The sequence below is a fragment of the Gastrolobium bilobum genome, unplaced genomic scaffold (genome assembly GCF_033153095.1).
Source record: "Gastrolobium bilobum isolate Gb01-03AN ecotype WA unplaced genomic scaffold, APGP_CSIRO_Gbil_v1 utg4239, whole genome shotgun sequence".
Classification (NCBI taxonomy): domain Eukaryota; kingdom Viridiplantae; phylum Streptophyta; class Magnoliopsida; order Fabales; family Fabaceae; genus Gastrolobium; species Gastrolobium bilobum.
This window is the reverse complement of record NW_026896746.1, coordinates 193,138-210,735: the sequence shown is the minus strand read 5'-3', so window position 1 is coordinate 210,735 and position 17,598 is coordinate 193,138. Positions and strand designations below refer to the sequence as shown.

The 17,598-nt window shown below is 32.0% G+C and overlaps 1 protein-coding gene across 1 annotated transcript; it reads left to right on the top strand.

The window, feature by feature from the left end:
* Positions 1–8,911: 8,911 nt before the first annotated feature.
* Positions 8,912–9,277, top strand: LOC133301775 (rapid alkalinization factor). The gene has a single exon (XM_061501471.1). The coding sequence runs from the start codon at positions 8,912–8,914 to the stop codon at positions 9,275–9,277; it is 366 nt and encodes a 121-aa protein (XP_061357455.1).
* Positions 9,278–17,598: the final 8,321 nt, after the last annotated feature.

Genomic DNA, 17,598 nt, shown 5'->3' with positions numbered 1-17,598 from the left:
TATTGACATTAGCAATCGAATAAGACATTATTGTGTGTTACTGAATTATTGAAGAGTGATAGAATTTAAAGATGTTTGGTAAAATGTTCCAAGGCCAAGGTTAACTTGGGCCGGATAAAGAGACAAGAGAATATAACTCACTGTTAGAAAATAGAAAACATTCACAAGAGACACTATACATATACTTTTCTCTTTAGGTGTGGGATATGCATTTACAAGTGAATATAACCACCATTTAAATAGCTAGGTCAACCACCAAAAAAATAGTATAATCTAAAGAGAAATAGTGATTTACCATTTTACATCAGTCGGTGCCACCTGCAATCAATGGACATTTTACGTAAACAACATTTTGCTTTGATGATCATCTTCTGTCTTCTGACTCTTCTTCGACCGCATTGACGTTCTCAACCAATTTCAAGTTTAATTTACTATCCCCTTCCACCCTCTAATGGCTAAAAATAAAATAACTCACTAATTATTATTTCTTTATATATATTTAAAAAAAACGTAACTAGAAAGCTTTTTTTTAATATAATACCAAAATATTTAGGTTATTATTAAAATTAAAATAACGATGTTAAACAGTTATGTAAAAATTTGAATACAGACTAATATTTGTGTAATATATATATATATATATGAGTAAACGTTTTCTTATATAACAGGAAAGTGATTTCTTTTTCCTGCACTAACATCGGCGATCGTGCCTCATTTTTTTCTTATTCTTTATTTTATTTTATAAAATATGGGACCCATTGGTTTTTGTGTCAACACAAAAATTGACAATTTTGTTGTAAAAGGAGAAAAGGAAATTCCTATTTCTCCCATATATATATGTATATATATATATATATATATATATATATATATATATGAAAATGTTATATTTACAAACTCTTCCAAAGTATAATATGTAGTATCAAAAATACACTAGGGTACACTAGAGGTGTTCGCGGTCTTGATTGGATCGATTTTGGAAGCAAAAATCATCTGATCCAATCCCTTCGGTTTGGCCATATAATCATCCATTCGGTTTGGACTTTTTTCAAATCCGATCCGATCCGATTTTTTTCGGTTTGGATTGCATAGTTTTCGGTTTTTTGAAAATCTTAAAATTTGTTTCATGTAGATAACATCTTTTATATATATATATTGGCTTTGTAAAAAAAAATTGAAATACAAAAGCATCAGTAAACGATAATATAGTTTTTTTTGGGGGAACAATGAGATATGAAGCTCTGTGCAGATGAATTTTTGTTGATGAGATGTGACTAGATTTTTTCTTGGGTTTAGTTGATGGGTTAATAGGTATTGGGTTTAGAAATTTTTGGATTATGATTGGAGAAAGACCAAAGTAAGCAGAGGGGAATTAATATATTGGATCGGTTTTCCTTAAACAATCCGAAAATCGATCCAATCCAATTAAAAATTGCGGGTTTTTTTCGGTTTTCGATTTTTTGGTTTTCGGTTTGTTCGGTTATCGATTTTTCGGTTCGGTCACCGCGGTTTAAATCGGTTTGGATCGGTTGATGAACACCCCTAGGGTACACTATGTACTTCCGGGAGTAAATAGTGTAATTTGTAAAAAAAAGTTTGTAAACAAATCTTCTCCTAGGGAGAGGTTATAGTTACTACCTCTTTTTCTTACTACCTCTTACTACTAAATCTTAACCGTTTATTTCCGCCAATCTAACAGTTATAATTTATTAGAAATTAATAATTAATTAATAAGGATGACCCAATAAATTATAACCGTTAGATTGACGGAAATCAATGGTTAAAATTTAGTAGTAAGAGGTAGTAAGAAAAGAAAGTATTAATTATAACCTTCCTCCTTCTCCTATATATATATAATTAATAAGTTTGACCCAATAAATTATAGCTATTAGATTTATCGAAATTAACGGTTAAAATTTGATGTTAAATTTTTTAGTTTGACACCGATATAAAAAAGCATACCATGTATATATGAGTTTAATGTCTCTCGTGTTGTAGGAGAAAAAATTATTTCATACACACATATGAAAATGCATGAAGCCCATGTTTTTTTTTTTCTCTTCACATGGCCTCACATGGACCTCACATACTGTTATGTGTATGTAGGAGATAATTTTATCTCATATAACATTAAAGATATTTCAATATATATATATATATGTGTGTGTGTGTGTGGCAGAATATACTTACAATCAAAAAAATTTACCACCTTTATAACTAATCTAATCACCGTTGATTTTTGTCAATCTAACGGTTATTATTTATTGGAATTAATAATTAATTAATAAATGATAATCGTTAGATTGACGGAAATCAACGATGATTATGTTAGTTGTAAAGGTTGTAAACTTTTTTGATGGTAAGTATATCATTCCCCTATATATATATAGGTAGGGAGATGTTATATTTACAACCCAAATAGTTTACAAACTCTTACAATCCTATCTTAACTGTTAGTTTCCGCCAATCAACGATTGTCATTTATTGTAAATTAATAATTAATTAATAAATTTAATTTACGAAAATCTTAACTGTTGATTGACGGAAATCAACGATTAAGATATGGTTGTAAGAAGTTGTAAACGAAAATAAGTTGTAAATATAACATTCTCCATATATATATATGGGCAAGATATTATTATATCAATGTAAGAGTTAAAAGTCTTACCCTCTATTTTGACTATTGATCCACTTGTATCAAATGACTCACATTACTACAAAATTTGAGCCTTTAGATATAAGTGAGATAATGGATAAGATTAAGAATATAAGTTACACTAGTATAAAATAATTCTAATCCTATATGTGTATGTGTGAAAAGTGAAATTTTTTGGAAAAAAAGAGTAAAAGTATAACTTACACGAGCATTCAAATTGTGCTCGTGTGAGAGAGAGAGAGATGCACAGTAACATCATCCGTGATACCTTCTTTGGATCATTTTCATCTTCTTGGAAATTTCTCAAAACAAACAAGAGGCAAGGACAATTAAGTTAAGTTAAATAATAATCAACATAAATACAAAAGGTGAAAAATGTGTATCTTTTTAAAGGATGTAAAGTTATGTCATTTTAAGTGAAATAAATAAAAAAGGAGAGAGAATGGATAAAAAAATAAAATTATAGATCCTACTTTTTTGTGAGAGTAAAATGACAAACTATGTCATTTAAAAGAATAAATATTTTTCCGTACAAAAAAAAAGTTTGATGTGGTCCAAATATTAATTAAATATCAATATGGAGGGAAAAGAAAAAGGAAAAAAGAAGATTGAATGCTATTTTATATTTTTCCATCATAAGAAAACTATATAATATTCGTAACTTTGTCAAAAGCAATGAACAGCCTAAAAATAGCTACAGCTAATTGAAAATCTATTTGAATAAGGATTTCCCTTTTTCTTTTTCAATATTTGTTTTATATGTAATGCATTACACATCATCGGTATCCTATTATATATGTTCTAAAACGTCGTTTATTGATCTTGTTTTTCTGTTTAAGGAAGTAGAGAAAGAAGATCAACAGCGTAAACGTTATATGAGATAGGAGAATGGAGAAGTATCGAGTTTAGTGTTGCAAATGTATCGAGTTTTTAATATATTTTTATTATTTTTATTAAATTATTAATAATATTGTAAGTGATAAATGCACCGAAAATTCAAAAGAAATATCCCCACTCTGGATGAATAGAAGGGGAAAATGGAGAAGTTTCAAACTAAACAGATCAAAGAAAAACAACCAAATTTGAATATAGAGGATGTTATATGCCCCAACGTAGAAAGCACCGACACATGTCGGATACCAACACGCGTTCAATGCTTTAACATATTTTTTTTCAGGTCTAAATTTTACTTTATTATCTAAAAATAAAAAAATTAATTTATAAGTCAATTTTTTTCTGTTATGGAATTTAACATAAAAAATTAACAAGATATGAAAAATTACTTTTGCTTTATATTTATGTTATGAAATTTGAATATTTGATTGATTATATGATTTATTATGGACTGTTATATATATTAAATATAAATTATATTGTATATATTAAAAATATTACTTAATATCAAAACGCGTCCTAACGTGTCGAAATATGGCCTTTTTTAAAATTAACGTGTCTCGTGTCGATGTTGGTCCAGCCTCCTCCCCTGTTGGGTATGGCTTCGCATACTGATGAGAGCCCTAGTTGTTGGGGTCAGCAGAAAGGCAACTGCTGGGGTTTTGTAATTCTATTTATATTTTTTTTATAAATTAAGTGACTTGTAACGAGGGACGGTGAGGTGAATACAATACAGACAAGTTGGACGTAGTCTAAATTAGATGAATCAGGATAAATAATCTCTGTGTTTGTTCTCTCTCTTTCTCTTTTTATTTGTATTTTGTGTGATTGTCAATTTTCAACACCGCATTTTTTTTTAACGAGAGTCTAAGTGGTATTATTTTCCCTACCCGCTGTTGTTAACACCTTTTATCCAAAGAGACAAAGTGGCGAAGATGATTAGTTAGGCCCGAGTTGTACTTTGTTTACGTGCAATAAAATATGTTTTGGAAATACAGTAAAGATTGGATGAATTATTTTATTAGCATTATTATATTTTCCCTGAATGTTTTGGGTATATATATTTTTTAAATGCGCGATATCATAAAATTTTAACTTCATAATTTTTTAATAAATTCAAGCTTGAGATGATAAAAGAAAGAATAATTTCTTTTAGTATGAATCAACATCCATTACAATTTACCAAAGAAGTTTAACTAGTTTAATTAATTGCACACCCTCAAATTTAGATTAGTCAAAAATCATAATCGAGAAATTGCAGATATGAGAACATGAGTTAATAGTAAATAACTAATAATTTTTTTGAGTAAATACCTTTTTTAGACTCTGGAAATATCCACGAAGCCCTTTTCAGCCCTTAGCAATAAAAAAAGGACAAATTGGTCCCTGAAATAACAAAAAAAGAGGCCACATTAATCCTTCCGTTAACTCCCACCTAACGGTGGACAATTGGCACGTTAGTTTGCTAACGCGGCTTGGATGTGGGACACCGTGGAAGACGAGACGACGACGTTTTGGTTCCTGTCAAAACCACGAGGGCCATTTTGGTCCTTGTCAAAATGCACGAGGACGTTTTTAGTCCCTGACAAAAAGCACGGGGCCCTTATTGGTCCCTAACCAGAGAAAAATAGGCACATGACTTCATTGCTTTTCTATGCAGTCCAATTTTGCAAAACAGAAGTGCATTACATCAGAAACAGGAGTGCAATCCATTTGTTCATCACAAAGTAATTAAACTAAATTTTATCACAAAGTAAAATACTCCTTCTTGGCATTTTTTTTCAATGAAGTTTGTGTTTCTAACTGAAGTTTCGATCTTATTAACGATTATTCATTTCTTTTTCAATGCTAATTAAGATTCCCACTTTGTTAAAAGGGATTCTTGGCTCTTGCAAACAGCTTTTACGATCCCTAGCACACTATGAACTGCTTTAACTCTCTTAGTCTATATAAGACATAGTGTTATGCGATTTACGAATAATATCTTCAGTAGTGTAGCATTACAATTATACTATTTATTTTTCTATAAAAGATAATTGCATGATTGTTGATATTTAAATACAGAGAAAAATCAGAGAAGAAGCCAGGTAAATGATAATGATAATTGCAATGCATGACAGTTGACTGGACTACAGCAGTTGGTAGTTCTCAGCCACATGAAGGCAACTTGAGAGGAAGCAGCCCACCTCCATCAAATCCACAACAGGAAAATGGGTTGTTGAGTAATGAAACAATGAATGCAGCATCCGGTGGCACACGAAGCAGATTATTGGCCTTCATGAGCACACTTGGTTTTAGGCCACCAAGGCCTGCCTCAAGAAAATGACCTGCTGCTATATATGACCTGGGAGTAGTGCATGAGCCAACCGAGAAGGGTTTATTATTATGTGACTGACTTTTTTTGAAAATTCTAGCCATTATGTATTTGGAGGCCTTATTATGTCAATGTTTTTTTTGTAAATTCTGGACATATTGTATTAGAGGCCTTTCTTTTAATTCCTGACAGTTGGCTTTATTTTGTAATGCACTACTGTACATCCATGTCTTCAAATATAATGATACTCAAATCATGTTCCATCTATTATGTTTCACAGGGTTGATGAATATTTAAGTTTACCATTTTTGATGTTTTTTAACTAATATACGTAGTTGTAGTTCTTGTACATCCATGTCTTCTGTTTTGCAAAATTGGATTGCACTCCTGTTTCTGATGTAATGCACTTCTGTTTTGCAAAATTGGACTGCATAGAAAAGCAATGAAGTCATGTGCCTATTTTTCTCTAGTTAGGGACCAATAAGGACCCTGTGCTTTTTGTCAGGGACTAAAAACGTCCTTGTGCATTTTTACAGGGACCAAAACGTCGTCGTCTCATCTTTCACGGTGTCTCACATCCAAGCTGCGTCAGCAAACTAACGTGCCAATTGTGCACCGTTAGGTGAGAGTTAACAGAAGGATGAACGTGATCTCTTTTTTGTTATTTCAAGGACCAATTTATCCATTTTTTATTGCTAGAGACTGAAAATAACTTTATGAATATTGCGAGGTACTAAAAAAAAGTATTTACTCTAATTTTTTTTACTTGACTCTGTTCCTATCATCTCTTCAAAGCTATCCATGTATTATTCAATCAGTAATTAGTTATTATCTTCTTCGTTTTCTGACTTTTTCTGAATCCTTTGTATGTGAAACTTAGCTGTTTTCCATCATTGAATTATTGGGCGCAAGTTTTGAATATTTCCTTGCTAATAAGAGAAAACATTGCCTGTTATTCATTAAAAATATACAATTTAAAATCATAAGAAAACGAGGATATTTAATTATCCCATTTGAAATTTGGAACTGTGAGTGGCAGGTGAATATAAAACTCGTACATACATCATACAACATGGCTGGTGGTGTTAGAAATAGCCGTTTTCAATGTTGTGCTTAACTACTATATGTGAGTGGAAAATAGCTAGGAAGACATTGTCAACTTGGTAGAATTCAAGAATCTTTCTCTATTTTATAAACGCAACAAAATAACAAAAAAGAAGAAGCAATACTTACTTATAATGCTCAGCCCAAAAAAATACAAAGACTATATATATAATATGAGGTAGGATCCTTTGATAACGGTGTCAAAATTGAAATTTGACACCTCATCTGAGAGTCGTTCGATAAAAAAAGATCAACGACTCTGATTTGTAAGCATGTGATACCATTGATCTTTTTTGATCTAACAGCTCCCAAATGAGGTGTCAAACTTCAAATTTGACACCGGTGTCAAATGATCCTACTTCATATAATATATATATTGGGTACATAAATACAAAGAATATTTACTAATGCTCCACACGTCTATTCTTTGGCTTCCTCCCACTTTTGCTTTTGTTATCTATTTAATCAAATATTATATAAAGGGTATTGTCCATTAAATATTCTTTGTTACTTTATTTTTAATTAAGAATGCTCTTTTAGTCCATTTAGAAATCACAAGAAGATTATGATGGATACAAAATTCAATGGTTAATAATTATGAAACAACTATATGTTATTTTTCTATTTATTATTTAAAAACATTAATACATAAAACTTCAACAAAATCCAATGAATCTCTAAGAAAAAAAAAGAACCACCCCCTGCTAACCGAATAATTTTAATTAGAGCATTCTTCAAAGTTAATTCGTAGACTGAAACTTGTAAAATGGTAACAACATTTTTGTGGTAGACTTTTTCTCTCGTGATTTTTCTATCAAGTGGTTGTTAGGAATGTATACTATTTGTTCTTTTACTATTATTATTACGACACAAGATACAGTCATTTTTATAAACATCTTAATTTAACACATATCAAGCCAAGTACTATACACACAAATAAAACTTTAATGAATTTTTTTAGTTTTAAAATAAAACCATGTTAGTCAATTTTAAAATAAGACATGTATTTTGAAGCACAAAATAATATTAATTTCCTTTTTTTTCTCGGTCTGAAAATTTATTACTCTTTATTATTTACTTAAAAAAATATTGAATTACTTTTAAATTTCTTATATATTAAACATGAAAAAATTCTTTATTTTTAAAAGACATAATTTTGTACCATTTTAAGCAAAATGAATATATTTGATGTATATTTAATAATTTTTTATATTCTCCCAATCATAACATTATAAGAAGAGACAAAGAGAGTATAACGAAAAAAATAGAAGGTAAAAAATTATCAAATAAGCAGGAGAACATTATTATTTTTCTTAAAATAATATATTTTTCTCGTTATATATTTATATATGGGCATGATCCTTAGACATCGGTATCAAAATTTAAAATTTGACACTAAATCTCGATCGTTGTTACTACCAATCAACGATTATCGTTTATTGAGAATTAATAATTAATTAATAAGTTTGATTCCTAATAAATGATAAATGTTCATTAAAAAAATTAACGGTTAAAATTTAGTATCAAAATTTAAAATTTGACATCGATATCAAATGATGGTATCCTTTTTTTCATAAATTTTATAGCAAAAGAACAATTATATCAAAAGACAGTCTTAAATGATTATATTAAATGTTTATATTTTCAAGATATTAAATAAATCATTAAATGATGAAACGTAATCATATTTTATTTTATTTTTTGAATTTTATAAATGGTCCAAGTCCATGGTGGGTGAATGGCATGTATGTAAATAACAGGTATTCGAGTGTCGTTGTTTTAACACAAGGGGTTCTTAAACATGATGCTGCCTCTAATATAGAGTCTCGTCATAACTCATAACTCTATTCATTTGCAGGACCCCAAAGGAAGAAGAAGAGGAAGGAAGGAACAGAAGCATAGTCAACAACGAAGGTTCATTTCAACAACACCCTCAAACATCAATGGCGAACTTGTACTCGTGGCTTTTCCTTATGATTTGTGCCACTCTTTTGGTGATGAGTTCGTCGCCGACAGCGGTGGTGGATGCAGGAGGAATGGGAATGGGAATGGGAATGGAATGGATATCAAACAAAAGTACCTGCAAGGGATCCATAGCTGACTGCATGGAAGAAAGGGACGAGTTTGAATTGGACAGCGAGATCAACCGGCGCATCTTAGCCACCACCCAGTATATCAGCTACGGTGCGCTCCAGAGGAACACTGTGCCCTGTTCTCGCCGTGGTGCCTCTTACTACAATTGCCGACCTGGAGCTCAGGCTAACCCTTACAGTCGTGGCTGCAGTGCCATTACAAGGTGCAGGAGCTAAATTTTTTTTTTTTTTTTTTTTTGTATAATTTATATTTGATTGTTAATTTTTATACATGGAGATTATGTTAATCGATTTGTGAGTCACCCTCGTGACACTTAATGATATACTGTCTTAATTATTATGGTTATTATTACTGTTGTTGTTGGTATTTGGATTTAAAATGTTTATGTAAAAAAAAAAAAAATCACATTTTTTTCACTTTCCCCATTTTGTCCAGCTCTATGCTAGGCTGTCCGTGTATGTATTGAATGTCAATGATTCATCATCTGGCCTTTGGTTTTTCCTTCTTATCTTTTGGATTTTTTTTTTTTTTTTCTTTTTGGCGTTTCTCTCTCTCGAATCTGGCAGATTGAAAATTCAAATGGTTTTCGTTACCTTTCGTTAATTGTTAATTCTTCGATTTACGCGCTAGCCAAAACATCGATGATTTGCATTCAATGCGTGCCTAAAGTATAAATAAAAGTGTTGTTGTAATTGAATTTTACGAGGACCTGCGATTTATCATATTTTTTTCGACAAGGGAAAAATTTTATTTCAAAATTGAAGTAATAAATTGCAGTAGTGAACTCATGAAAGTAGAAACTGAACCAACTACAACGGAAAATTATGAAAGGCGAGTTTTATGGGTGAAATGTAAAACAAGCTTAAGTTTTGGGGGATAGCAAAATGAATTTTACTTATCCTTATTTCGTAAGAGTTTTATTAAATGTTATGCCTTCCTCAAGTACAAACACCCGAAAATAGACTAATGGCAAATGGCCAAGTTGCCCTGCTGGAATAGTTCTCATTTTTATGTTTTAAAAATAGTTATTGATTCCCCACTTTTATATATTTTAGTGGTTGGGTTGTTAATGATGGGTTCCATCACATTCCAAGTTTTAACATAGTTCATAATAAAGGTAAGACGTGAGAGTAGTCTCCTTGCCAAACCATAAGTTTATATATAAAGGCCCCACAAATTATCTCGTATCTTTTTTTTTTTTTCTTTTTTCGAAAAAGCGAAGCAGGTGGTCAGATTTTAATTGCCTTTTCGATGGAGTTGTTTCTATTAATATTATTTTAGAGGTGAGATTCCACCCGTCATGGAGATGGGGGACCACAGTGAAGCCCTGAAATTGTTAATGTGGAACCGTGGAAGATCAATAATTTGGTTAATTTTCATTACTGACCTTACTCAATCATTGACCTTTGGTCATCACATGTATTCGTATAACCTAACATGTTTTGGAATTACTAGTGTAATTCACTTTGGCACTGGGCAACAAATTTCCGAAAAATGAAAATAGAGCAATCTTCAACCAAGGCCAAGTTGTGATCCTTGTGCCCGTGTCACAGAACATCTAACGTAGTTCTTTATAGCCTCAAAAAAATACTCTTAATAATTCTCATAATGTTTAACAAAGAAAGTTTTAAATAAAAATAAATATATTTAATAATTTGAATATATAAAAAACATATAATATTTTTTATTTAATAAATAGGGAGGGGACTGCCCCCCAAAAAAAAAAAATTAAACAAAAAGCACACGTTGTGGTGCAGCAGCACCGCTAAAGTTTAAATAAAAAAGATCGTCAATTTCTTGTGGCAACGAGTATATATTTGTTGGAAAACACCCGAGATGTATAGTTCCACATTGGTTTGTATGTGCAACTAATGTGGAGTTTATAAATGGTATCAGAACTTGAGTGACTATAAGGTCACAAGTTCGATTCTCGCAGCTCCCCACTTTCAAGTGTAATTAAAATAATCACAAGTTCAATTCTCACGACCCCTACTTTCAAGTGTAATTAAAATAAAAAGCACAAAAAGGTAAACAAAAAATTGAGCTTGTACAATTCCACCACGCTTCTAGCCCAAAAGGGCTCTTGCGTGAGGGAGCGTGTCGAGATATATAATCCCACATTGATTGTGTGGGCAACTAATGTGACTTTGGACACTCTCACCCTTTAAGCTAGCTTTTAGAATGATGTATCCCAAGTTTCTTTACACTTAAAGAATATAGTTTAAGAGAACCCGTCCTTCTTAAGCCAACACAAATCAATCGCACTGGATTATCTTCGTTCTCACCAACATATGTATTTGCACGGTTGTTACTACTTGCTTTCAGTCTCTGTCGATAACTATTTTTTTCTGATGCCCAGGTCCCATTGCATATTCCAAACCCATGAGGACTGGCCCACTATTCTAAAAATGCCTAAATAGCCTAATAAGAAATATTATTAGAACGGAATATTGTTCATGTTCTTATAACCTATCTTTTTAATAATCTTTCTAATACTTATGAAAAAATTTGAATAAAAAATTATATAGATTTAATATATTGAGAATTTAAAAATATTGAATTCTTTATTTATTTGAATTAGGATAATTACCAAGAAATTCATGAACTAATCCATTCAGGATTCAATAAAAGCCACTAATAAGATCCACACAATTATTTTTTTGTATATTTTTTAATTTTTTTATCGGACCATAAAACTCGACATAACTAGATATTCAAAACTTGAGCTGAAGATTAATATTTTAATTAGAACAATTAAATGCTAGTTGACCCACATGCTTATAATAAGATCCACACTTTCTAAGGCATCCATATCTTTTTTTTTCTTTTTTTCTTTTTTTGTGTGTGGATGCAACCCGTAGGTCTAATAGAGATATGGCTCGTTCATGGTAACGTATCCAAACACTGTCCCTGCATCTTAGACTTTATGGGTTATGCATTAAAATTGGAGAAATGCTTGATTAGACAGGTCCGACAATAATAAGGAAACCCCCAAACACAAACAACGATCGTATTTGTAAGTATGAAGAATGAGTACAATCAAATGATTTAGATTAGCTGTCACAGAACATCGTGGATTTTTGGCCTGACAAATACGTTTTTCAAACTATTTCACGAGTTTAGTTTTTGGGTTTTATAAGAGTTATGTTGTAGGAAAAGTGATCGTGTAATGTTATAGAAATTCGTTTTGCGTGCCTTAATTTTTTATTTATTTTTTTGTTTTAAAAAGTGTGGGCCCTACAAAATGTTGTGAGTGTAAAAAAGTTTGTTGTGTTATGTTAAAGGATAAAACGAAAACCCTTAGTTTTTTTGACCAAACATATTACAGACTAATACGTAAAGATGTGTATCAAGTAGTTAGGTGTTTAGTCATACATATGATACATGCATGTTTATGTAATAATAAAAGTGAGACATGCACATATGCATCTAAATACGTTAGTATCAAGTAGATGTCTAAACATGTCAGGAATAGATGTGCGTCTAAACACGTTGTTATCAGGTGTGCATTTCAGTCTATCAAGTCTGATTGTGTCAGTTCAATATAATCACGTCAGTATCAGGTATGCATTTCAGTCCGTCTGCCGCGTAATACTGCCACGTAATATGCACACGTGTCATGTATGCAATTATATACGTAGCCACCTAATGTGCATCTTTCTGCATTAGTTCAGAATACGTTTGGTTACAGAATTAAACTAATGGAATATTTCAAAAAGGGAAAAATATTTTTGCAGCAATTTTAGATAAGATTGTCTACAGCTATCCTTTTTAACTAAGTATGACTGGTCATACATTAAAATTGCATTTTCTCTCTTCGCCACATCAGTCGACAGTATCTGAAGAAAGAGAAAAAAAGAACAGCTTTATTCTTATAACTAAGTATGACCGATCATACTTAGTTAAAAAGAGATAACTGTAGATAACCTTATCTAAAGTGACTGTAGAAATATTTTTTTCCTATTTCCAAAAAAAAAGAAATATTTTTTTCCCTTTCAAAAAATGCATTACTACAGTCAAAAACCCGAACATCGTTCATTCACACTGCCTATTGGGGACGAGGTAAGATGATCTTCACCCAATGCTTATTATAGCTGCTGAAATGAATAACAAAGAGCTTGAATAATCTAACCCCAATAGGTTGGGAGAGCTTACTTAGAAGTTAGAACTATTAATATAGTTTAGTATAGCCAAGTCAATTTATTAGAGCGTGACATGATCACAACCGCCATACATAAATATCTAAGCTAGCAGATGCAATTTCATTTAATTTAAGGATTAGAAATGCAAGAATGGCGTACAAATATGTAGGTTACTAGACGTCTAGACACAGTCTACGCTTATTTTAATTATTTTATTACAGTTATAACTTCCATACTATAACAATAGTATTTTCATGGAATTTTTTTTTCTGTTTTTGTTGTAATTTTTTTTTACATACTCATGTAAAAGTAAATGGGTTTTACAAATTTTTTTCTTTTTTTTATATAATAAAATTCACTCATTTTTATGTAAGTGTGATATAATTTTTTTTTTGTCTACAGAAATATTAAACAACGTTCGCAATATAGAAGATAAGTTGTTTTTGTACACTACTTTGTGCACTCTAAAAGTAGTGTATAAAATGTACAAAAAAATAGTGTATACACATTATTTTGAAGAAGATTATATTTATTACCATTTTAGTCTCGTTATTCTTATTATCTGATTGATTATTATTTGATTAATTTAAAATTAACGTCAACAAATTTTTTTCATTTTTAACCGTTGACCTTACAATTTTAATATAAAAAGTTGATAGATTTATCATTAGCATGCAGTATTATAAATAACACGTCTCGCTTTTTATTTTTATTTTTTCGTAACTATAAGCCAAATCCCTGGAGTCTGGAATGGACACAGAAAAGTCAGAGGCCGAACAACTTGGGCTTAGTTAGATGAAAAAATGTGTTCAGTGGAATTGGTGGGCTTTTTCCTTAGCCCTTATTTTAGGGATATGGTCTCCGAATATACCGTGTTGTCAATGGTCTATGGACTTTGTAAAGAATCTTGGGATACATCACTTCAAAAGTTAGCTCAAAGGGTAAGATTGTCCAAGGCTTTATATATATCTCAACACTTCCCCTCACACAAGAGCTCATTGGGCTTGAAGAGTGGATGATGCAACAGGCCCAGCCTACCTGCGCTAAGAAATTCCACAAGAGAAAGTGGGGGGGCGACAAGGCTATGATATCATATTAGAAGGTAAAAGAGAAAAAATATAAAATATTGATTTCATTGATTGGATAATTCATTTGTACAATATGCGAGCTCTTATATAGAAGAACATAACAAAAAGAGAGAGATATAGAATATCATTGAAATACTAAACTACCCTTATACCTAATATCTAATACTCCCCCTCAAGATGGAGAGTGAACAAAGAGAACTTCCATCTTGAACAAGAAAAATTAAGAAAACATAATAACCAAATAACATGATCATCAGCTAGTAAAGAAACAGTGCTGGAATGGACACCAGCAAAGGAAGGAAGGGCTGGGATGGACATCATCAACCTAATATGAACTGCCAGGGTGGACATCGGCAAGAACAACTGTTCTGAAATAAACTTCAGCAACATGAACAATGCTCCTCCTGAATAGGAAGCCAAAATAAAGCCAAACAATGGCAAAACCAAATAACAGCCAACGACAGTACATCAGAAAAATAAAAAAAAATTACAGAATAAAAAAGCCATGAATAAAATCCATCAAAAGCTACAATGATGTATTGCAATAAAATTCACAAGCTCCATGAATCGTCAGAAACCTGCAAAATGAGAAGAAAAAGAGAAAAGAAAAAATAGGAAGATCTGGAAGTAAAAAACATATTAGAGGAAACGCGTCCAAGAGCAAAGAAAGAGAAAAAAAATGCAGATTAAAAAAAAAAACAGAAACGGGCTGGAGATATGAAATATCAAAACAGGAAGAGTCGGAGAAAAGGGCCGGAGGAGACCAAAAAACACAAATCTGAAAGCAACACAGATCTGGAACAGAAACGGCCGGAGGAATGGACGATGCGGCCGGAGAATCAGACACTATCAGAGATGATGACCGGAATGAAAAGCGTTGATGACAAATCTGGAAGAAAAGAGAAAGATCTGGGCAGAGGATGAATGTGCCGCCATACACGGCAGAGAGGGTTGCCGGAGAAGATGACCCACAACAAATGACAAAGAGAAGAACACAGATCTGGGTGGATGGAACGCCACAGATCTGGGAACGCTAGTAAAGAGATTTGAAAAACACATGGATATTTGGCATAACCAGACCGGACCGGAGAGACAGACCAGACGCCGGAAAACATGCACGACCAAAAGTTGCCGGAAAAGCTGATCGAGACAGGAGAAGACCCAGCCGGAAAAGAAAGCACGGCCTAACCATAGCCGAAAGAAGGAGATGCCAGAAAAACAAACAAACCAGATCTGAGAAGGGGGAAAAATGAACCAGATCTGTGAAATCTAGAGGAGAGGACGCCGGGAAGGTGGAAAGAAAAGGAACGAACCAAAAAAAAATTGAATCAGATAGGGAAAAAAAATGACGACCCGAAACCAAAATTAAAAAAAAATAAGATGGAGGTAGAGAAAAAAAATGAAGGAGAAAGAGTAGCTCTCATGATAAAAAAAACTCACAGATCAAGACCAGATCCGAAAGAAAGGAAACAAAGAGGGGAAAAAAATAGTGATTGCAGCGGAATCTCCATTCATGGAGGATAAAAATGTCTCCTTACGCAATAAGGGTACTCGCCATATCCAAGACCACTTGAATCCAGTGTTTTAAAATCTCACCCCGTCTCTTAGGTTGATCTGGGTCAACCCTGACTCCTCCTCTATGAGGATTTGGGTCACAAGTTAGACCTTATATGCATATCGACCCCTCCGACCCCCAAAACCCAGCCGGTTTCCGTGACTCCCGGGTGGGTCAAAGGGGGTCATTGCATGTTTTTATTTAAATTTTTTTTTTCATAAAACAATATCGTTTTATTAAACAAATAAAAAAAAATGCTTGGAAACCTAAATCTAATCGTTTTCTTCTCTCCCAGCGACTTAGATGTCTTCAATCTTCACCTCGCTGCTGTGAATCTTCTAGAAAAGGTAAGAATTTTACCCATTCAAATGAAATCCTTACAGTCGTTGATGGAAAACAAAAACTCATTCTTACTTCCTTTAAATTTTCCTTTATCAGGAACCTTTTCAAAAGAGACAGAACCAGGTCAGCGTAGTAACCCCATTAGAATATGAGTTTTGTACTTTGGTCTCTTTAATTAGGTTGTGTACTATTGACTTGATTATAATTGGTGAATTATGTTAAGTATATTTTGAATCTTTGATGATTGGTGATTTATTTTTTAATATTTTCATATAGGATATATATATTTATATTTTTTTAATACATAAAACCGGATCAACATAGTGACCCCATGACCTCCCAGTTGAACCCATGACCTCATGATCCCGTGACCCGTGACCTCGGCCAAGTCGATGGCCGGACTAAATTTTTAAACACTGCTTGAATCAAGAGTTTAAAAAGGGCTTTAGTTGGAGTGTTGGAGCTTGGAGGAGGACATGACAGGATAGACGGCAGAGTTCTGCCGTTGTAATTGTGTGTTTTCAGTATGATTATTGCGTATTAATGTTGATGCTGGTTTATAACGATATAATCTAGTTTTCATTTTGGGATGCAAATCACAAGAAGTCATCATTGGATAGAGAGACGTACATGAAAACTTCAGCTGAAAAACTTTCAATCTTAACTATTTGATAAGTAGTCTTTCAGGTTTTTAGCTTTAGTTATTAATTCACTCAAACCTTTAGTTCGTGATAAATAACCTTATATATTCTGTACCAAAAAGGTAACCATATGCATTAATTTTTTTTTTTTTTGAAATAACTTACATGCAAAAAAAGCTTAACTAATTACTCTACCTTGTAGCTTAAGAAGCTTAGATTTGTTTTAGCGTTACTTGAAATTATATTATTTTAAGATGATTTTCTTATCTGATAATATTTCTTCAAAACTTTTGAGTGTACAATTAATCTTCATGTAGGACAGCGTTTTCGTACACACATCACAAAATATATCCCATTTTTTTACAAACAGTTGAAACGAATCTCTTATAATCATTTTTTTATAGCAAGTAATTATTTTTCATTCAATTGTTTTAAGGTAAAGGATTTATACCGAGATAAGTTATTTTCAGCACGTTCAAAATGACGTTATTTTGAGTGAAAATCAAGGTGTTTTTGTAGTTTTAATATATTGTATGATTATATTAGTCTTTATCATTATAATATTTTAATCTTATAACCCAGAATGACGTCGTTTTGAGCTCACTGAGATAATTTATCTCCAGTTATTTTCGCTGACTGGATAAATATTTTTCCCATTGTTTTCAGAGTAAATGATTTCTCCAGTTAATGAAGATAAGTTATTTTTCGGTGAGCCAAAATGACGTCGTTTTTTAGTGGAAATCAAGATACTTTTGTAATTTTAATATT

Bases quoted from the DNA above. Each gene is read 5' to 3' on its own strand.
- LOC133301775 (XM_061501471.1), top strand. From the start codon at position 8,912: ATGGCGAACTTGTACTCGTGGCTTTTCCTTATGATTTGTGCCACTCTT.